The sequence below is a fragment of the Mesoplodon bidens genome (assembly GCF_964165515.1).
Source record: "Mesoplodon bidens genome assembly, chromosome: 13".
In the NCBI taxonomy this organism is placed as follows: domain Eukaryota; kingdom Metazoa; phylum Chordata; class Mammalia; order Artiodactyla; family Ziphiidae; genus Mesoplodon; species Mesoplodon bidens.
The window spans coordinates 6,958,977-6,981,440 of record NC_138169.1 but is presented as its reverse complement, the minus strand read 5'-3'; the positions used below and the strand labels follow the sequence as shown (position 1 = coordinate 6,981,440).

Genomic DNA, 22,464 nt, shown 5'->3' with positions numbered 1-22,464 from the left:
AGCCCTCTCTTACGTCACTCGGAGGGGCCGGAAGTCGGGGTGCGCCGTAGCCCGGAAGCCCGTTTGACTGCAAGTGGCTGTTCGCTGAGGGACACGGGCAGCTATGGTCTCAGACGGTGAGAGCCGCGCCGACGGGACCCGGACCTCGGGGCTGAGCGGACTTTACCCGGCCAGGACCGGCCAAATGGAGTATCAATATATTCTGGGGGCTGGGTGGAACTTGTTTGGTCTTTAGAGGAGTAGCGAATGTACTCATTCAGTAAATATTTTCGGAGCGCCTCTTGTGTGCCCGGCGTTATTTCATGCCCTGGGAGATACATAGAGAACGTTACAGACTCGTGGAGGTTACAGTCTAGTGAGCGAGACAGACAGTAGGCAAGTAAATAAAACTAATTTCGAAGGGTGACAAGACCTGTGACGACAATATAAAGTGATGATGGGGTCGATTGTGATTAGGGGATGGTCAAGAAGGAGCTGCTTTCGATAGGGGTCCAGGGAAGACCAGTGATATTGAAACTAAGACTTGAGTGACTTGATGAAGACCCTGTGGCAAGTCGAGCTGCAATGGGAACACGGAGAGGGGGCACCCGGGGGGAGAGGAAGGTGGAGAGACTTTTCGTTCATGCATTAAGCTACCAGTTATAGAGCCTGATACCTTAAAGGGAGAAAAAAGAGGCCAGGGTGGTGGGAGCAGGGTGGGCTAGAAGGACGAGATCAGAGAGCTAGCCAGGTGCAGGGCCCTTGTGGGGCTTGATCTCTATTTTAAGTGTAATACAAAGCCGTTTTAGGGCTTTAAGCAAGGTAGGTTTACTATCTGATTTATGATTTTTTTTTTTTGGCCACGCAGTGGCTTGCGGGATCTTAGTTCCCCGACCAGGGATCGAACCTGTGCTCCCTGCACGGGAAGCGTGGAGCCCTAACCACTGGACCTCCAGGGAAGTCCCTGATTTATGATTTTAAAAGATTACTTTGGCTGCTGTGTGGGAAATGGACTGCGGAGAACAAGAGTAGAAACAGGTCCTTTCAGAGGCCATAACAGTTGTGCATGCATCCTTCATCTGTTTTCATCAATATCACAACCCTGTGAGGGGTGCAGACCTTGTATGGCCCCTGTCTACAAATGCGGAGGTAGAGACCCAAAGAAGGAAATTCATAGGGACATTCCATGTGTATGGATACACACGTCTCCTGACAGGCATCAGGCTTGATAGTAGCAAGGAAGGCCCTGAGAGTTGGGAGGTGGGACCTGATGGGAGAATAAGGCCAAAGGCTTTTGGGTAGAGGAGTGAGGGCCTGTGGGAGACACAAGTAAGTGCCTCTTCTGTGCCAGGCACTTTCTTCTGTGATTTTTGCAACATTATGTTATTCATTCCTCATTCTTTAAGGAGTCCTCGGTTTAGAGGGCAGAGTTGGGAAGAGAGATCAGAAACACAGCTAAGTATAAAAGGAGGTAGTGAGTGCTGTCATTAGGAGAGAAGTGATGCTGTTGGTGCTCAGAAGTAGGCAGTGGGGCTTTGAAAAGCCACAGTCATTAGAGTCAAGCAGATCTGTCTTCAGAGCTAGGTGTTGGGCTTCCCTGGTGGTGCAGTGGTTGAGAGTCCGCCTGCCGATGCAGGGGACACGGGTTCGTGCTCCGGTCTGGGAAGATCCCACATGCCGCGGAGCTGCTGGGCCCGTGAGCCATGGCCACTGAGCCTGCGCGTCCGGAGCCTGTGCTCTGCAACGGGAGAGGTCACAACAGTGAGAGGCCCGCGTACCGCAAAAAAAAAAAAAAAAAAAAAAAAAAAAGCTGGGTGTTAGCTTTGCTACTTGCTAGCAGGCCATGTGACTTAGAGCAAGTTACTTTCTCCTGCAAAAGAGAAATACCATGTTTCCCCTAATCTGAGACAGTATTGATTATGAAACGTGCTTTTATTTTATTTAATATACCACTAAGAGAAAATAAAATGTGATCAGTCATAAGGGTAAGATACCATCCTCAGTTCAGCATCTGTCAAACGTAAAAAAAAAAAAGAAAGGAGAAGGGCTTCCCTGGTGGCGCCGTGGTTGAGAGTCCGCCTGCCGATGCAGGGGACACGGGTTCGTGCCCCGGTCCGGGAAGATCCCACATGCCGCGGAGCGGCTGGGCCCATGAGCCATGGCCGCTGAGCCTGCGCGGCCGGAGCCTGTGCTCCGCAACGGGAGAGGCCACAACAGTGAGAGGCCCGCGTACCGCAAAAAAAAAAAAAAAGAAAAAAAAAAAAAAAAAGAAAGGAGGGAGTACATCTTATAAGTGGTGAAAGATAGCAAAACATAGCAATAAGTCCCTTGCTGAGTTGTCAGCATGGGATGGGATGATAGGATTACATGTACCGGACCTGATGCAGAGGGGCTGAGATTTCCAGTCTCCGGAGATGGGGGAGCCAGGACCTGTTGGAAGATCTAGGGAGGACTTCTGGGTAAAGACGTAGCATTGGTTTGGGGCCTTAGAGGGTAAATAGGATTTGGGTATGTAAGCAGACATCAAAGATGGGGTGGGATTATCCTGATACAGGGAACAGGGAACTGGAGGATGGAAAGTATGGGGGCAGGAAAGGCATCGTTGCTTTTTGCTATTAAAGGAGCATCCTGGGTTTTTCGTAACAGTGTGTGCTTTTGGGTTCATATGTCTGTCACCTCAGAATGTAGGCTCCTTGAGGGCTTGGACTCAGTATCCTCAACACCTATCCCCAACACCTAACACTGGTACTTAGTGTAAATGTTTGTTGAATGAACTCATATGTTAAGTTAGCCTCTTTAGTTGTGTCTGTCACTCTGTAGAGGGTAGCCTCATATTTTTCACAGTAAAATCTTGACACAGCAAGTGCTTTCCACTCTGGTTTTCACCTGTTTTTTCTTTTTTTTTTTGGCCTCACGGTTTATGGGATTTAAGTTCCCCGACTAGGGATCGAACCCGGGCCCTCTGTAGTGAGAGCTCGGAGTCCTAACCCCTGGATCGCCAGGGAATTCCCTTCGTTTTCACCTTTTAAAGATTGGTTCCTAAGTATAACTGGCCTTGCTGCTAGGTGATTTGATGGACTTGGAGCCAAATTGATTCTGTGTCTCCCTTTAAATCTACCCCCCTGCCACCCCGTGCCTGAAATTCTACTAGTGATTCTAACTACTGGTTAATCAGTGCCTTCTGTCCTTGACCAGCCATTTAAAATGCATTTGTCTTTGGATTTATGAAATAGATATTTATTGATCATCCACCACATGCTAGGCATTGTGCTCGGAGCAGAGGATAAGCAGTGACAAAAGAAACAAAAATCCCCCCTCAGAAAGCTTACATTCTAGTGCATGAAAGGTACAGGTGTACAGGAGGCAAGCAAGAGCTTGCTAAGGGCCCCCAGAGCTTTAAAAGAACTTGGCCTTGTGTTAATTTCATGATTGTAGGATGATAAACATGTAAAGGCATGTAGTGGTGCTTGCTCTGGATTTAATTTACAAATGGAGAATGTTAGCTTTGTTTCACTTTTATGAGGCTAATGTTTTTTATTTTTTGTTAATATTTTCAGAAGATGAATTGAATCTTCTGGTTATCATAGTTGATACCAACCCAATTTGGTGGGGAAAGCAAGCATTAAAGGAATCTCAGGTAAGATTGCTTGAGAAGACTTTTGGATAATTCTGGTTTGACTGAGTATATGTTTATGTTGCTTTTTTATTAAGGTATAATTTACATATCATAAAATTCACCCATTATAATGTACAGTTCAGTGTTTTTTTAGTAAAAATCGCAGTAAAGTTGTTTAACCATCACCACAATTCCATTTTAGAACATTTCTATTTCCCCCCAAAGTTCCCTTGTGCCTGTTTGCAGTCACTGCTTCTATCCCCTAGTTGTAGGCAACCACTGATCTGCTTTCTGTCTCTATATTGACTTTTCTGGACATTTCATATGTCGATTCCATATAATATGTAGTCTTTTTTTAAAAAAACTTTCTATTTTGAAATATATTGTTTTGAAATAGTTACAGACTCACAGGAAATTATAAAAGTGGTACAGAGAGGTCCTGTGTGCCCTGGCTTCAGCGTCTCCCAGTAGTAACATCTTATATAACTGTACTACAATAGCGAAACCCGGAAATTGACATCAGTACCATCTACAGCCTTTATTCAGATCCCAGCAGTTTTGCATCCACTTGTGTGTGTATGTTTAATTCTTGCAGTCTTATCACATGTAAGATTTGTGTAACCCCAACCAGAATCAAGATACAGAGCTGAAAAAAAAAAAAAAGATACAGAGCTGTTTCATCACACAGGAGCTCCGTGGCGGAGGCATCCTTCATGGTTGCTGTAACTTTCTAGTCCCTGGTACTAATCTACTAATCTGTTCTTCATCTCTAGAATTTTGTTATGTAAATAGATCAGACCGTATGCAGCCTTTGAGGCTGGCTTTTCTTCACTCGACGTAATGCCCTTGATCTATTCAAGTTGTTCCATGTACAAAAGTTTGGCCTTTTTATTGCTGAGTAGTAGTCCATGGTGTGATGTACCATGGTTTGTATAATCATTCACCTATCAAAGGACATTTGGGTTGTTTCCAATTTTTGGCTATTACATAAAAAGCTGCTCTGAAAATCTATATACAGGTTTTTGTGTGGATGTAAGCTTTCATTTCTCTGGGACAAATGCCCAGAAGTGCGACTGCTGGGTCGTATGTTAATCACATGTTTGATTTTATAAGAAACTGCTTTACTGTTTTCCAGAGTGGCTATACCATTTTACATTCCCACCAGCAAAGTATGAGAGGTCCAGTTCTTTGTATCTTTACCAGCATTTGCTGTTGTGACTTTTTTATGTTAGCTGTTTTTATTATTATTATTATTATTATTATTATTAGCCGCACCTTGCGGCATACAGGATTTTAGTTCCCCAATCAGGAATTGAACGTGGGCCCTCAGCAGTGAAAGCGCAGAGTCCTAACCACAGGACCGCCAGGGAATTCGCTCGTTAGCGTTTTATAGTTTTCATCGACAAGTTTTGTAGATTTATACCTAAATACATGTTTTTTAGCAATTGTAAATGAGTAGTATGTTTCAAATTTTGGTTGCTACCTGTTTAATATTAGTATATAGAAATATGATTGATTTCTGTGTGTTGCTCCTATATGCTGGGACTTTGCTTAACTTACTTATTAGTCCTAGCAGTGGGGTTTTTTTTTTTTTTTTTTTTTTTTTTTTTGCGGTACGCGGGCCTCTCACTGTTGTGGCCTCTCCCGTTGCGGAGCACAGGCTCCGGACGCGCAGGCTCAGCGGCCATGGCTCACGGGCCCAGCCGCTCCGTGGCATGTGGGATCCTCCCGGATCGGGGCACGAACCTGTGTCCCCTGCATCGGCCGGCGGACTCTCAACCACTGCGCCACCAGGGAAGCCCCCCAGCAGTGTTTTTGTAGATTCCTTGGGATTTTTTAAATAGACAGTCATGTCATCTGCAAGTAGGCACAGTTATTTTTTTCCTTTCCAATGCACATACCTTTTATACTAATAAGACTTACAGTACCGCGTTCAATAAGATTGGTGAGAATGGACATCCTTACCTCGCTCCTGATCTTAGAGGGAAAGCATTCAGTCTTTCACTGTTAAGTATGGTGTAAACTGTAGATTTTTTTTGTAGGTGCTCTTCATCAAGTTCAGGAAGTTCTCTTCCTAGTTTTGCTTGGAGATTTTTATCATGAATGGATGTTAAGTTTTGTCAAATGATCTTTTCTGCATCAATTAATGATTTTTCTCTTTAGCCTGTCAATATGGTGGATTACACTGATTGATTTTCAAGTATCGAACCAGCTTTGCATTCCCAGAATGAACCCCACTTGGATTCAGTTTTTATCTATTTTATGATAGATGATGGTCTATAGTTTTTTTTTTTTTCTTTTTTGTACTGTGTTTGGCTGATTTTGGCTTAAGGGTGATACTGGCTTCATAAAATGAATTGAGAAGTGTTCTCTTCTGTTTTCTGGAAGAGATTATTTAGAATTGGTATCAGTTCTTTAAACTTTTGGTATAGTTCTCCAATGAAATTGTCTGGACCTGGAGATTGCTTTTTGGTGAAGTTTTAAACCATGAATTAAATTTCTTTAATAGTAATTAAACTATTTGAATGATCTTTTTCATATTGGGTGAGTTTTGGTAATAGGTAGTCTTTTGATTTTGGCTTTTTTCACTTAGCATAATATTTTTGAGGTTCATCCATGTTGTAGCACGTATTGGTGGTTCCTTTTTATTACTGAACAGTGTTTTATAGTATGAATATACCTCTTGTTTATCTGTTCACAGACATTTAGATTGTTTCCCCTTTTTGACTATTATGAATAATGCTGGTAATTCACAAACAAGTCTTTGTATGAGCATATGTTTGCATTTCTCTTGAGTAGTTAGAGACCTATGAGTTGAATTACTGGGTAATATGGTAAGTTTAGACTGAACTTTTTAAGACGTTGCCAAACTTTTCAAAAGTTGGTACACCCTGGGAATTCCCTGGTGGTGCAGTGGTTAAGAATCCGCCTGCCAATGCAGGGGACACAGGTTCGAGCCTTGGTTCAGGAAGATCCCACATGCTGAAGAGCAACAAAGACTGTGCGCCACAACTACTGAGCCCGCGAGCCACAACTACTGAAGCCCACGTGCCTAGAGCTGGTGCTCCGCAACAAAAGAAGCCACCACGATGAGAAGCCTGTGCACTGCAATGAAGAGTAGCCCATGCTCGCTGCAACTAGAGAAAGCCAGCCCGCAGCAATGAAGACCCAATGCAGCCAAAAAATAAAATAAATAAATGAAATAAAATAAAATTTAAAAAGTGGCCAAAAAAAAAAAAAGTTGGTACACCCTTTTCCATTCCCATCAGAAATGTATGAGAGTTCCAGTCGTTTCTTCACATCCTTGCTGACACTTGTCTGTCTTTTTGATTATAGTCATTCTAGTGTAGGTGGTACTATCTCATTGTGGTTTTAATTTGCATTTCCCTAATGATTAATGATGTTGAGTCTTTTGTTCATATGCTTATTAGCCATCCATATATTTTCTTTGGTGAAATTTGTATTCAAATATTTTGCCCAGTTTAAAAAATTTTAAGTTGGACATTTTCTTAATGGTGTCTTTTTAAAAAATAACTTTATCAAGCTAGAGTTGACATACAATGAGCTGCACATGTTTAAAGTGTTTAATTTGTTATGTTTTCACTTATGTATACATTCATGAAATTATCACCACAATCAAAATAATGAACATATAGATCCATCACCCCCAAAGTTTCTTCCTGTTCCTTTGAATTCATCCCACCCACCTCTCTGCCTGTCCCCTCCCGAGGCAACCACTGATCTGCTTTCTGTCACTATAGATTAGTTTGCATATTTTAGGTATTTTATATATATGGAATCAAACAGTTTTTTGTTTTGGGTTTTTTTTTTTCTTTTTTGGTCTGGTGTTTTCACTCAGCATAATTATTTTGAAATTTGTCCATGTTGCTACATGCATCAGTAGTTCATTCCTTTTTATTGCTGAGTAGAATTCCATTGTACAGCTAGACCAGTATATCACTGCATATTACCATATTCTCCAGGAAGACTGTCTTTTGAACTCTCATCAGTGGTGTATGAGGATTCTGGGTTTTTTTTTTTTTTTTTTTTTTTTTTTTGGTACCAACACAAGATGCTCTGTTTCCTTATTTTATCTTTTGCCAGTATGATGTACCAAAATGATCTCAATTTGCTTTTCGTATATTTAATGGTCCTTTGTATTTCTCCTCTGGGGCATTGCCCATTTTTCACTTTGCATGTTCCTTTTTTTTTTTTTAAATGGTTTGTGGACGCTTTATATTAAAGGTTAACTCATCTGTCATACGTTGCAATTATTTTTTTCCAGTTTGTAATTTGCCTCTCACTCTTTTTATTTAGTCTTTTTTTTTGCCATACAGAAATTTTAATAGGTTTGTTTTACATTTTCAAAAATAGTATGAGTGAAATTTATCAGTTTTATTTTCTGCTTGAAGTATTTCTTTAAGAGAAACATGCTTTATTACATGATCATAAAAATATCCACCTGTGTTTTTTTAGTAATATTGGTACTTGTCGGAATGTAAAGTCCCTGAAAGAAGGGGTCTTCGCCTGGCACATAATAGGTGCTCAGGATACTTAATGAATGAATTCAAAAGTTTTACAATTACCAATTTAATCAGTATATATTAATTGTCTATTCCATGTGTAGCAATAGTTTGCTAGTAATTTTATCATAGAAGTTGTGATATGTTTGCTATTCCCTGAATGTTATGCAGAAAACATTTGTGGAATATTGTACTGATGTAGAATTGGTTTCATAAGTAAACTTAGAAAACTATAGTTTTCTTTTTTTTTCAGGTTTATCCATATTTTTGCTATGAATATATTTATGAATAAATAGGTTGTATCAATTAACAGTATAACAGCTGGAAAAGTAACAGTGAAAATGAATGTCTTTGCATATGATTTCTTGTCTCAGTTGGAATTTTTGTCTTTCTTGGGTTTATATTTCAAATTGGGCTGTTTTCATTATCGTGGAGGATGAAAATGCAGCTGGTAGACAGTTATGTAAGGGAGGAGAAAAAGTAAGGGCAGGGCTTCCCTGGTGGCGCAGTGGTTGAGAGTCTGCCTGCCGATGCAGGGGACACGGGTTCGTGCCCCGGTCCGGGAAGATCCCACATGCTGCGGAGCGGCTGGGCCCGTGAGCCATGGCCGCTGAGCCTGCGCGTCCGGAGACTGTGCTCCGCAACGGGAGAGGCCACAACCGTGAGAGGCCCGCGTACTGCAAAAAAAAAAAAAAAAAAAAAAAAAAATAAGGGCAATTCTCTATAACCAGTATTAGTAAAGATTGATGCTACTGACTAAACTATATTTAGGTCATCTCTAGCACAAATCAGTCATCATGTTTATAAAAAAGGACCGTATCTCCTTACTTCCTCAGTTCCATGCCATCCCCCAACAGCAATTCTTCCTTCATTTTGCTCTCTCTATGGGATCTGACCTGCCATATGTTGTTTTTCTAAGCAAGTCAGAAATGGGCAAGTCTGTGCTGTTCAGTATTGGAGAACTGTAGGTTTCAAATGTTTTTGCTTATGACTTTGGAGGGGGGGAGCTCCAGAGCAAAGTTTTAGAAGTGAATAATTGTCTACAATTTAAATGAAATCTTAATCATTTCAAGACCTGACATAACTCTTTGGATAGCTAATTTAGCTTTCTTTTGTCTTCTGTTTTTCAACAGTTTCCTTTATCAAAATGCATAGATGCAGTGATGGTGCTAGGAAATTCTCATTTGTTCATGAACCGTTCCAACAAACTTGCTGTGATAGCAAGTCACATTCAAGAAAGGTATGACCGGGCTTCCCCGGTGGCGCAGTGGTTGGGAGTCCGCCTGCCGATGCAGGGGACACGGGTTCGTGCCCCGGTCCGGGAGGATCCCACATGCCGCGGAGCGGCTGGGCCCGTGAGCCATGGCCGCTGAGCCTGTGCGTCCGGAGCCTGTGCTCCGCAACGGGAGAGGCCACAACAGTGAGAGGCCCACGAACTGCAAAAAAAAAAAAAAAAAAAAAAAAAAAGAAAGGTATGACCATTATGGTGACTCTTCCTGTTCAGTGCTTAGGGACCCTTGGACCAGGTATTACTGCGGTAGATAAATATACCTCAAATAATAAACTAGTAGTAGGTAAGAATGTGGTATGAAGCATTTCAAGAGACTGTAACCCAGTACCTTCTTTATTCTTCTCGTTTTTTAAGGAAACAGTGGAATCATCAAAATATTCTGTGGTGGTAGACTCATGTTTGCCCATTTGCCTATTTTCTACATTCTTTAAAACTGAAATTTATTATGGAATCTTGAGAGTCTGGGATTGGTGTGGTTTTTGTCATCTGTGCTGGATTTCATTTTGATGTTTAGTGAGGGCTTCAAGTCCTGGTGTAACTAGGTTCCTTCCGGTTTTTTGTTTCTCTGTTTCAGTCGATTCTTATATCCTGGAAAGAATGGCAGACTCGGAGACTTCTTTGGAGACCCTGGCAACCCTTCTTCTGAACTTACTCCCTCCGGAAGTAAAGATGGAAAATATGAGCTGTTAACAGCAGCAAATGAAGTTATTGTTGAAGAGATCAAGGATCTAATGACCAAGAGTAACTGCTTTCAGCTTTTTTTTAAATTTCTTCTATTATTGCTATTTGCAAGTGGAGTTGAATGTGGAGGTCCTTGAGGCTTTGAGTCCAAAACTTTGAGGATCTCGATACTATTTCCTTCATTCCCTCTTTTCTTTAAAAAAATCTTTTCCATCAAAGCCTGTGCATTAGTTGCCTGACTGACCTCTGCAGCATTGCCACTGTTCACCATCCTCCGCTTCTTAAAATACTCTGGTTTCTGAGGATAGCCTGTTGACCTATTTTTCCTCTTTTTTGGACCATTCTTTCTTCCATTTCTGACGTTTTCTTCTTTCTTCTTGTTTCTTAACAATATATACTTTTTAAAATTCTGCCGGGTTATTTTCTTATTTTCTCCCTCTGTGTGTTCTCATCCACTCTTGTCATTAATTATCATTTATGCATGAACACTTCCCAGTCTTTGTCTCTAATCTGGCCTTTCTTTCAAGCTGCAAATGTCTCCACTTAAATGTCCCACAGTCTCATTAACACAGCCCAGGCCGGTTTCATTATCTTTTCTCTCAGACCACCATTTCCATTTCCTATTTCTGTCACCCCCCAGCCACCTACTTTTCCAAAATTTTCTTTTTTGACTCCTTCCTCCTCATCCAACATCTAATCAGCTATGAGATCCTATTAATCTATCCTCAGCAGTATCTCCAAAGTCTGACCCCTTATTACCTGCCATCTAGCTGAGCCTTGGCAGTGCTGACATTTTGGGCTGGGTAATTCTTTATTGTGGGGCTTTCCTGTGCTTTGAAGGATACTTAGCAGCATCCCTGGCCTCAACCAACTGGATGCCGTAATATCCCCCGGTTGCGAGAACCAAATGTCCCCCGTAGGGCACAGTTGCCCAGGTGGAGAGCCTTTGCTCTAGATCGTTGTTACCAACTTCTTAACCGACTCCTGTCTCTCTCCGTTCCAGTCTTTCCACTCAGCCTCTAGAGGTATCATCCTAAGCATCAGAGCTGCTGTTCCCGCCCTTAAAGACCTTTTGCTGATTCCCTGTTGCCTGCAGGCAGTGGTTTCAATCTGGCTCCTGTGTCCAAATCACCTGTAGGGAAAAGGCAATTCTAGAGACAGAAAGTGGATTAATGATTTCTCCTGGGGCTGGGGAGGAGCAGAGAAGTGATGGGAATGGGCCCAAGTGATCTTTTGGGGTGATGGAAATGTTCTACAATTGGATTGTGGCGAGGATTTACATCCCTATAAATTTACTAAAAATCATTGACTTGTGTGCTTAAAAAGATAATTTTGTGATCTGTAAGTTATACCCCAATAAAACTGTTAAAGATCACCTGGAGGGCTTGTTAAAATGAAATACTGAACCCCACTCCATAGTTTCTGATTCAGTGGTTTAGGGACGGCCCAAGAAATTGTGTTTCTCTTGAGTTCCCTAGTGATATTCCTACAGCTGGTTCTCGAATCATGTTTTGAGCAACCAGTGGCCCCCAGGGCAAAGTCCCAACTGCTCAGTATAGTGTTCCAGACCTTTCCTGGTCTGACCTCCCCATGGGGTCTCAGTGCTCCTGGACCAGTTGCAGGCCCTGTGCGCACAGCGTGTCAATCTGGGCTCCCCACCTTCTTGCGCTGAAGGTATAAAATTTTGATTTTTATGAGAGTGACTGTTTTTCACTCAAGTCTCCGAATAAGTTGTAAACCTCGTCCCTGCCTCCCACAGCCAGGGCACTTTCTCCAGTCCTCTTTTCACGGCTTTCCCAGGCAGGTGGGAGGCAGTGGGAAGGCTCGGGGCCTGGCCACGGGCCACTGTCCAGGCTGCCTGCAGTTGCACAGGGCCTCTGCTACCACTTAGGTCATTGAGGAACCACAACCTTTCCCAGCAACACCAGGATATTTTTTATTATCTGTTTTTTATAACATAAAATTTACCATTTTAACCATTTTTAAGTGTATAGGTCAGTGGCGTTAAGTACATTCACGCTGTTGTGCAAAATCACCACTGTCCATTTCCAGAACTGTTTCATCATCGAAAACTAAAACTTTATACCCATTAAACAACAACCCTCCATTCCTGCTCCTTCAGCCCCCAACCACCGGGGTATTTTAAGTTGAGAAAATGTTTAAAAATTGCTTATCTATGTTTTTAAACCCAGTTTGAAAATGTCATCTGATTTCATTCATGAAGAAGAATGCTTTGGTTTGAAAACGATTTTAGGTCAAGAAAGTACCTAAAAATTCCCTTTTTAATGTTTTTTGTTATCTACAGGTGACATAGAGGGTCAACATACAGAAACTCTGCTGGCAGGATCCCTTGCCAAAGCTCTTTGCTGTATCCTTGGTGTTTTAATCATTCAGAAGGTGTTTTTTTGTAATAAAGAGATCTGAACTTGTGATAGTTCTCAGAACCTTGGGTGCCCATGTTAATGGAAGGCATGAGTATTCTAAAGTGGTAGATAATCAAAAAATAGTTTATCTTGCCTTTGACATGTTTTTAGGACAAGCTGTAAGAATGAGAAAACTCAAGTTTCTCCAGTATGTCTTACTCATAATGCATTGTTCTTCAGGATGCTTCTTTGCTTCTTATTAGACAAATTAAAAAAAAATTTTTTTTGTCTCTCTTGTGTTGGAAGCAGGGTTTGATTTTAAAAGCCATTTACTAACCCTGGGGCTTATTAAACGAGTAGCTGCTTCTCTACAGGAGAATGCACTATTTTGCACACGTTTATAAGCATTTTGATTATGTTTGTGTGATATTTTCCCAATCTTAAGTAATTTAGTTTGTTAGTTTTGTACAATATTGAGTCTGTCCAGACCTTGACTGGGGGTGTCTGATCATCTGGGTATGCTTTTCAAATTCATTATCTCATTTGATGGTGTATTGATTTACTTGTGTTCCCAGCATTCAAATCCAGGACATGGTGGATAATCATAGAACAAGCAGGTGGATAATCAAAGAACAATCAAATCTACTAATTTTAATTTTCTGGGACAAAGATCATATTTTGGTCATGTTACAAAGCCCACTTGATTACAGAGTTAGTAATTGAAAGCTCCCAATCAATCTTGTTTTATGTGTTTATTGTGGGCCTTGGAGCTTTTCCTTTTTTCAGCTGGGTGGATGCTGGATTTATTTAACTAAAATTGAGGTTATTTTTCTGTTTACTATTAATATGTATGAAATAATATTTTTAAATTCCTTAATGCTAAGAAAATAAGACATTCATAGAATGAACAAGGATATTAAAGGTAGGCACCTACATTCTTCTATGAGACTGTAATCTTTATTTTACTACTATAACTTTGAGGTACTGTTTAAAAATTGGTGAGAAAACCTTATATGTAATATGTTTAATAAGATTCAGTTAAATTGTAAACTGTTTTTATCTCTTTATAGATAATCGGGAAATGAAATCAAGGATATTGGTAAGATTAAAAAGATATTAAAACGATGTTTTTATACCAGCTAAAGCCAATTAGAAAACATAATGGGAAATAAGACCCATTTATAATAGAAACAATAAATATTAAGTACCCAGAATTAATTAACAGGCAATACGTAAAATTGATTATGGTGAAAAACTAAAATTCTGAGAGACGTGAAAGAATTGAATAAATGGAGAGCCATATTTTTTTTCTTTTTAAAATTTGTACTTTATTATTTATTTATTATTATTGTTTTTAACATCTCTGTTGGAGTATAATTGCTTTACAATGGTGTGTTAGTTTCTGCTGTATAACAAAGTGAATCAGCTGTACACATACATATATCCCCATATACCCTCCCTCTTGCGTCTCCCTCCCACCCTCCCTATCCCACCCCTCTAGGTGGTCACAAAGCACCGAGCTGATCTCCCTGTGCTATGTGGCTGCTTCCCACTAGCTATCTGTTTTATGTTTGGTAGTGTATATACGTCCATGCCACTCTCTCACTTAAAAACACGGAATGCTTCACGAATTTGCGTGTCATCCTTGCGCAGGGGCCATGCTAATCTTTTCTGTATGGTTCCAATAAAATTTGTACTTTTTTAAAATTGAAGTATAGTTGATACACAATATTATTTATGTTACAGGTGTATGATACAGTGATCCACAATTTTTAAAGGTTATACTCCATTTATAGTTATTGTAAAATATTGGCTATATTCTCCATATTTTTGTACAGTTGTACAGTGTATCCTTGTAGCTTATTTTATGCATAATAATTTGTACCTCTTAATCCTTTACCCCTGTATTGTCCCTCGCCTTTTCCCTCTCCCCACTGGTAACCACTAGTTTTTGGAGATCCATATTTTATTCTTCAATGCCAGTTTTTCCAATATTAAACTGTAAGTTCAATGCAATCTCAGAATATTAATCAGATTTTTTTTCCTGGCAGAGTGGGGGGATTTAAGAAAGTCAACAGTTTATCTGAAAGAATAAATCAATGAGAATAGCCAGGAGCTTTCTGAAAGAAAATAGTAGGCAGGAACTTGCTCCAGGTGACTTAAAGAAAGACACACAACGTAAGAGTTGTGAGTTGTAAGTTTTATCCAGAGTCTTACTGAGGATTATAGCCCAGGAGACAGCCAGTCAGCTGTGAGGAAACTGCCCCAAAGAGGTAGGGGAGAAGCCAGTTTATATATGATTTTTTTGGCTAGGAAATTCATGCAGTCAAGCATATATCTTGGTAAAAGATTATTGCTAATCACGAAGAACAGATATCTTAAGTTGGTGATTTTAGTGCTTTTCTGTTTCTTTTTTCAGTTCTTGCCTGCGAAGAGGCAAGAATCTGGGGTCACTGAAATTCTTCCTGAGATATGCATCTAACTATCTAAAGGCCTACTTTTCCAAAGCACAGGGTCCCTCATCCTGTTTTTCATCCTGAACTCCTCTCAGGGTGCGCTGTCAGTGGGCAGCTGCAGTGAGTTCCCCGTTAACCCTGTAGAACTGGGTAGTGAGCAGTCCTCTTTTTCCTTTGTGCACACTCCTTTAGGCATTAAAACACATTATAAAGCTACAGTAACTGTGGTTCTGGCATAATAGTAGGCAAACAGATAATGGAAAAGACTAGAGTCCAGAAACCAGGTACACAGTGGGGTTTGACATGTGATCAACGAAGCACTTCAAATTAGTGGGAGGGAAATGGATTATTCAGTCAAAGGTACTGGGCCAGTTGATTGGCCATTTGCGGGAAAGCAAAGCTAGATCTCACTGCTTATACCTAAACACATTCTAGTAAAGACCAAACATTTCAATGTAAAAATTCAAGTCATAAACGCTCTAGAAGAAAATAGCTGCTTATAGTCTTGTGTTGATGAGTATCTTGCTAAGCATGATATGAAACTTTCAAAGGAAGCGTAAGACCTCAACAAACACAAAACGCCCAAAACAAGGACGGAAACAAAAAAACTATTAGGAAAAAGTACTTTCAGCTCAGGGTTGACTCTAAAGAAACAAGTGGGAAACGAGCAATCTGCAGAAGAGGAAGTGAAAATGACCAGTTGGCATTTGGAGTTACGGTCAGCCCTACTAGTGGTTATTCCCTTGCATCGCCCATGGGAGGATAAACTGATACAGCTTCCCTGGAGGGCAGCTCGGTAATGTGTATCAAAATTAAATATGCAGACACTTTAGTAATCTCACTGATTATTTTAGGAGCTAATCGGAGAGTTGTGCAAAGGGTAGATGAGAGTGTTCGCCAGAGCATTGTCTAAAACCGAGGTTTGGAAACTGCTTAAACGTCTTCTATCGATAATTGGTTAAACAGTGGAAAGCTATGAACTCAGCACGAAGGATGGTTACATCCAAATTTATCGATGTAAGATTTTTCCCCCAGATGTTGTGGACTGAAAAAGCAGGTTGCAGAACCCTAGATAGAGTATCATCCTGGGGTGTGTGTGTGTGAGTGTATATCCATGCCTGCATAAGTGCTCTTCAGAAGCTATTAACAAGGGTTATTTCTTGAGGGATAGGATTTGGGGGAGATTTTTGCAGTCATCTTTACAGTTTTAGGTATTATTTAATAATAACGTCAAAGACAAATTAGAAAGATGATATTGGTTGTAATTTGTAGTATATTGTGATGACACTTGAGTGAGAATACTAGGATGTGGCTGAAAGGTATTAACATGGATGTGATTTTTAGGTTATTAAAGCTGCAGAAGACAGCACGTTACAGTATATGAACTTCATGAATGTCATCTTTGCAGCACAGAAGCAGGTGAATTGAGAGCCTTCTTTTTAAAGAATATTGGTTTCATAATGAAGGAGTTAACTTTATTGTTTGAATGACCTACTTAGAGAGGTATTCTGACTAGATACTTATTAAGGGATTGGGAATCTGGAATCCATATTTTGTACAATACTAGTCATTTCTCTATTTTGGGTCCCGGACCCTTGAGCATCTGATGGGTCCCCAGAAAAATATGCACTCTAACGGTTTTGCAGATAGCTTTGTGGTATTCCTGGAACCATTTAGCCCATCCTTGGACCCCAGGCTAAGAATTCTAGGTTTTATAGTTTGCTGCATACCTTGCTTCAATTTCTCTGTCTCTTTGCTTCAGGGAGGTCTTATAAAGATTTGATATTTTTACTTTGCAAATAACTGAAGTGTTCAGATGAGTTATCACTAATACGTTTTCTTCTTTGATATGTTAAAAAAAAAACTTCCTTAAAACTTCAGTTTTAACCTAAAGTGCTGCTATAGCCATGTAAAATATTCTCCATCTTGGAGTAGTAGCAGGACACAGGGAAAAGACCATGGACTTTGGGGACAGGCAGACTGGGGGTGACAGCACGGCTTCCCCTTGGCTCTGTGACCACCGCCCGGCCAAGGCCTGGGTGCTTCAGCTGTAAAGTGCAAATCAGATATCTACCTTGCAGAGTTCTTATGCATATTAAATAAGCCATTTTAAGAATAGAGTCTGGCATATAGTAGGTTCTCACTGTAAGGTAGTCATTATTATTCCTATAATAGTTTTTGAAATGTTCATTTCAGAATATTTTGATTGATGCCTGTGTGTTAGACTCCGATTCAGGACTCCTCCAACAGGTATATTTTATTTTATTTTATTTTTATTTATTTTTTAAAATAAATTTATTTATTTTATTTATTTTGGCTGCGTTGGGTCTTCGTTGCTGTGCACGGGCTTTCTCTAGTTGCAGCGAGCGGGGGCTATTCTTCGTTGCAGTGCGCAGGTTTCTCATTGCGGTGGCTTCTCGTTGTGGAGCATGGGCTCTAGGCGCGTGGGCTTCAGTAGTTGTGGCACGTGGGGTCAGTAGTTGTGGCTCACGGGCTCTAGAGTGCAGGCCCAGCGGTTGTGGCACGCAGGCTTAGTTGCTCTGCGGCATGTGGGATCTTTCTGGACCAGAACTTGAACCCGTGTCCCCTGCAATGGCAGGCAGATTCTTAACCACTGCGCCACCAGATGTTATTTTTGATCAAAATATGAAACTGAATTTTACTTTAACTAAAAAGGGAAAAGAAAAGCAGAAATAAGACTGAAGAAACTACTAAACTTTTGATAAACGTTTTTTGACCACAAGAAATATTATTTCCTAAAAGATCAGTTAAAAGCACAAAATTGTAGAAAGCTTTGAGTTTAGGTTACTGCTGGGGATGCGTGGGGAAGGGGAGATACAACCAGAAAGTACACCAGCTTCAAAGGTTCTAGAATTATCCTATTTCTTAAGCTTGATGGTAAGTGCATGGTGTTTGTTGGGAATGTGTAAAGGTACAGCCACTTTGGAATACAGTCTGCAACTTCCTCAGAAAGTTAAACGTAGAATTACCAGTTGAGTCCACAATTCCATTCTTAGATATATATTTAAGAAAAATGAAAATGTGTCCATACAAGATATTGTACGTGAATATTCATAGCTGTGCTATTCATAATAACCCAGAAGTGGAAACAACTCAAATGCCCATCAGCGGATGAACGGATAAATAAATTGTGGTCTATCCATGCAATGGAATATTATTTGGTCATAAAAGGGAATGAAGTACTGATACATGCTACAATATGAATGTACCTTGAAAACATTATTCTAAGTGCAAGAAGTAAAAGGACACATACTGTCTGATTCCATTTATATGAAGTGTCCAGAATAGGCAAATCCATAGAGGCAGAAAGCAGATGAGTGGTTGCCGGGGGAAAGGAGGGATGGAGAATGCCTGTTAACGGGGACGGGATCTCTTTAGGGTGATGAAAATGCTCTGCAACTAGACAGTGGTGACAGTTGTACAACTCTGTGAATATTCTAAAAGCTAGTAAATTGTACACTTTAAAAGGGTGAGTTTAATAGCATGTAAATTACATCTGAAACCGTTACTAAAAGATACAATGAGAATGAATAAGCATGGCAAGAATAGAAATTTATCAGTAGCAAACAAACAGGAAAAAGGGCTTGTACTCTTATACTACAGTCTTCAAAGGGTGAAAGGGTGTGGGCCAAGGGGAAAACGCAAGATATTTGAACATCTGGAGAGGTAGCTGCAAGTTTCTGGTCCTCCTGCACTCTGGGAAGAGATTCCCCTTGAATTCGCTGTGTCGTATCTTCCTCTCCTTTTGGAGACCTGAAGAGTTGCTGGTGAGAATGACCTCCCGCTGGAAAAGCTAAGCGAGTGCTAGTTTGCCTGAGAGCCCTTTGTCTTGCAGGCTTGTGACATCACAGGGGGACTGTACTTGAAGGTGCCTCAGATGCCCTCCCTTCTGCAGTATTTACTGGTAAGGAAATGTCAACAGTGAACCTAATGCCTTGAGTCCAGTGAGACCCCTGTTTCCTGGGGAATGAACGGGAGTAAGATGGCTGATGCCTAGTAACTGGAAGAGAGGAACAGAGGGGTGACCTAGGGAATTTGAACTTAAGGGAGTCTTTGGACCCTGTAAGCTGTATGAGGAATGTTGTATGACTGTGTGTGGTGGTGCTCAATAATTGTGGAATGGCTAGAAACACATTTCTAATAGTCTATTTCTAATAGACTTCCAAGGAAAATCTAAGTTAGTATTCTCAGTGTTTACTGGCTAATATCTGATATCTATGTCCTGGCTTCGGGTTGTTTTCCCCCATGTTTTGAATAAAATTTCCTTGCTTTTTTTTTTTTTAACAGTGGGTTTTTCTTCCTGATCAAGATCAGAGGTCTCAGTTAACCCTCCCACCCCCAGTTCATGTCGACTACCGGGCTGCTTGCTTCTGCCATCGAAATCTCATTGAAATCGGCTACGTGTGTTCCGTGTGCTTGTCAAGTAAGTTCACGTAGCGCTGAGTTTTTCTGTGTTGTGGAGGAGTGTGCAGAAAACATCTCCAACTGTGTGGCTGTTAGACCGTCCTGTTCATTTTTCGTTCTTTCAATTTGCAGTATTCTGCAACTTCAGCCCTATCTGCACAACATGCGAGTAAGTATCTTTGAGGCTGTGTGGCTGGCTTGCCCTTTATAGAGATTTAGACCATTAAAAAGTATTTCCTTCTCTGTATTATTTCAGGACAGCCTTTAAGATTTCTCTCCCTCCTGTACTGAAGGCCAAGAAAAAGAAACTGAAAATGTCCGCATGACAGTAAAAATTGTTTCCCCATCACTTAGAGCTATTAATAGAAATTATATGGCAGAATCTTTGTTAGGAAGGCTCTGAAAAAAATAGAGATATGTGTAAGATAAACTTTGATGAACTTTCTTACAGGAAATATACTAAGACATCATCCTCATCCTATGCTTCTTGGGGGTTGATTTATTTGAGGGAGTCATTCTATGCAATATACCCTAAAATTTTTTCTGACTGGTTTTTGTCCAGAAATGGAGGAAGAAAGCACAAATTTGTGATTTTTTTTTTAAATGAGGTGATCGTTTGTCAAAGCCATTCTGTACTGACTGATTATAAGTGTCAGAACCTACCAGGTCTAGGTTCTTACTGTGAAATGTATGATGTGAAATTTGAACACAGTTTTGGAAAAAGTGACTATTTATGGAGTAATGGCGTTAATCAAGATAGAACATGTTACTTGAGTCAACACTTCGACAGTAGTCACATAAATAAAATCCTTGTTTTCTAGATTGAGATTTAGCTCCAGATATTAGCAGATACTTATTCTTTTGTCTGACATTAGTACATGTTTGGTCAGAGTTAACCAAATGATAGTTTGTCACTGAATATCTCTAAAATCTGATCTTAAATGAGTAAGGAGAGTGCGTGCAGTAGTCTGGTGGGAACTTTTTCTTTAAAACAGCTGTGTGAAGAGCTTATTTGTGAAAGCCAGGGTCTGGGTTCTGAGGGGGAATTTCTTGGGGAGAATGGATTCTGTACAGTGAAGTGTTGCCCCACATAGAATTCATCCCTTTTTTAATGAGGAGGGGGAAAGCATTAATACTGGAGAACTGTTCTCTAGAAGCTTTGGACTTAATACTGAAAAATTCTATAAGTTCAAAAGAAAAATTATTTGCAACAATAAACATTTTTCTATGTAACCTTGAAGTTATTAAAAGTCCTTTTAAATTCCAGCAGAGTGTAGGAAGTGTTTTTAGGAATGGTGGCCAATTTAATTTTTTTTTTTTAAGTAAATTGACAAAGACCTATTTGTGTATACAACCTTATATATAAATAAGATTTTAATTTTCTCTTGATACCATCTCAGAAACTGAGTCTCATTTAAGCAATTTGGTGTTTGGTTGGATTATTTCAAGTAGATTTTATATTCTGCATTTACAATTTTGTTAACAAATACACAAAGATTTTGGTGATCACTTTTGCAAGTATTTGCTCATCTTTTAGAATCTGTCTTTTAAAAATAATATTTAATATTTCACAGCCTAACTATGTGTAATGGAGATCTCTATTTTAAGTCTAGGAAACAAAGAATCATATATCTAAAGATGAGTAATTTCAAACAAGCTGATAAGGTTTTTGTTATTACTTTTTCATTTGACATGTTTTATGAACTGGCCTAATTCTGTTTAAATTTTATTTTTAACAGTTGTGTTTGTTGTTTAGTTTGTATAAATGTTTATAATAAAATAATTTAAATTTTCATATTTGCTTATTTCCTCATTCATTGTTTATTTCATGCTCATTCAATTCATCTTCAACTCTGTACTTTTTACCTGGATTTGGTCACATGTCAGACAGTTTTTTATTCAACTGTGAAGAACTTTAATTTCAAATCTTGCCAAAACTCTCACAAAAATATTGTTAGAAATACTATACAATTATAGATTGGTATGAAATTTTTAATACAAGATTTCTTACACACCATACATGGATTCTTTCAGTGAATTGGTTCACCACTGCTCTGATGGCTAACAAAATGAGTGAACATTTATTGAGTGCTTACTGTATGCCAGGCATTAGCCTAAGCTCATTAGATGTGCTACCTCACTTAATTCTCACACAATCCTATTTGGGAGAGGCTATTATCTCCTTTTTAAAGATGAGGAAGGACTTCCCTGGTGGTCCAGTGGCTAAGACTCTATGCTCCCAATGCAGGGGACCCGGGTTCCATCCCTGGTCAGGGAAATAGATCCCACATGCCGCAACTAAAGATCCCGCATGCCTCAATGAAGATCCCGAGTGCTGCAACTAACACTTGGCGCAGCTAAATAAATGAATGAATGAATGAATGAATGGCTTCCCTGGTGGCCCAGTGGTTAAGAATCCGCCTGCCAGTGCAAGGGACACAGGTTCAAGCCTTGGTCTGGGAAGATCCCACATGCTGCGGAGCAACTACGCCCATGCGCCACAACTACTGAGCCTGCACTCTACAGCCCACGTGCCACAACTACTGAGTCCGTGAGCCACAACTACTGAACCCTGCACGCCTAGAGCCCATGCTCAACAAGAGAAGCCACCGCAATGAGAAACCCGCACAACAAAGAGTAGCCCCTGCTCACTGCAACTAGAGAAAGCCCGCACACAGCAACGAAGACCCAACGCAGCCAAAAATAAATAATAATAATAAAGATGAGGAAGCCCAAGCTTAGAGAGGTTAAGTGACTTTCCCAAGATCACTTAATGTAGAAGGAAGGTGAAACCCAAACCAGGCAGTCCGACCTCAGAGCCTGCACCCTTAGTTACCGAACTATCATAACACTTGAGATACTTTGAGGCTGCCGACATAAAAAGGAATTTTTTTCAGGCAGAATTTTGATGCTTTTGCATCTGCCTAATGCTGGGCAAAACCTCGTGTGTTCTTTGATGAGACCTGCTTTCGGAGTTCTGAGAGCTCTGTGTGGTACAAACAAAACCTTCAAAAAAGTGGGAGAATAATAAAAACAATTCAACAATACAATTATAGCACTACAGCCTCACCCCCTTTTTGCCTCTCCCCCCAAATCACCATAAGAATCAAGTTTATTAAGTTGCTTGTTT

General features: G+C 40.2%; 1 protein-coding gene across 2 annotated transcripts; it reads left to right on the top strand.

The window, feature by feature from the left end:
* Positions 1-30: 30 nt before the first annotated feature.
* On the top strand, positions 31-21,131 carry GTF2H3 (general transcription factor IIH subunit 3). 2 transcript variants are annotated; one of them, XM_081252804.1, is made up of 13 exons: positions 31-116; positions 3,537-3,616; positions 9,252-9,358; positions 9,984-10,150; positions 12,396-12,458; positions 13,346-13,375; positions 13,524-13,552; positions 16,254-16,328; positions 17,106-17,159; positions 18,766-18,834; positions 19,218-19,353; positions 19,467-19,503; positions 19,591-21,131. In XM_081252804.1, exons 1-13 carry the CDS (start codon positions 104-106, stop codon positions 19,658-19,660), a joined length of 930 nt encoding a protein of 309 aa, XP_081108930.1. In that variant the 5' UTR covers positions 31-103; the 3' UTR covers positions 19,661-21,131. The 2 variants fall into 2 exon arrangements, with proteins under 2 accessions (XP_081108930.1, XP_081108931.1); XM_081252805.1 differs by having other exon boundaries at positions 111-189.
* The last annotated feature ends 1,333 nt before the right edge of the window (positions 21,132-22,464 follow it).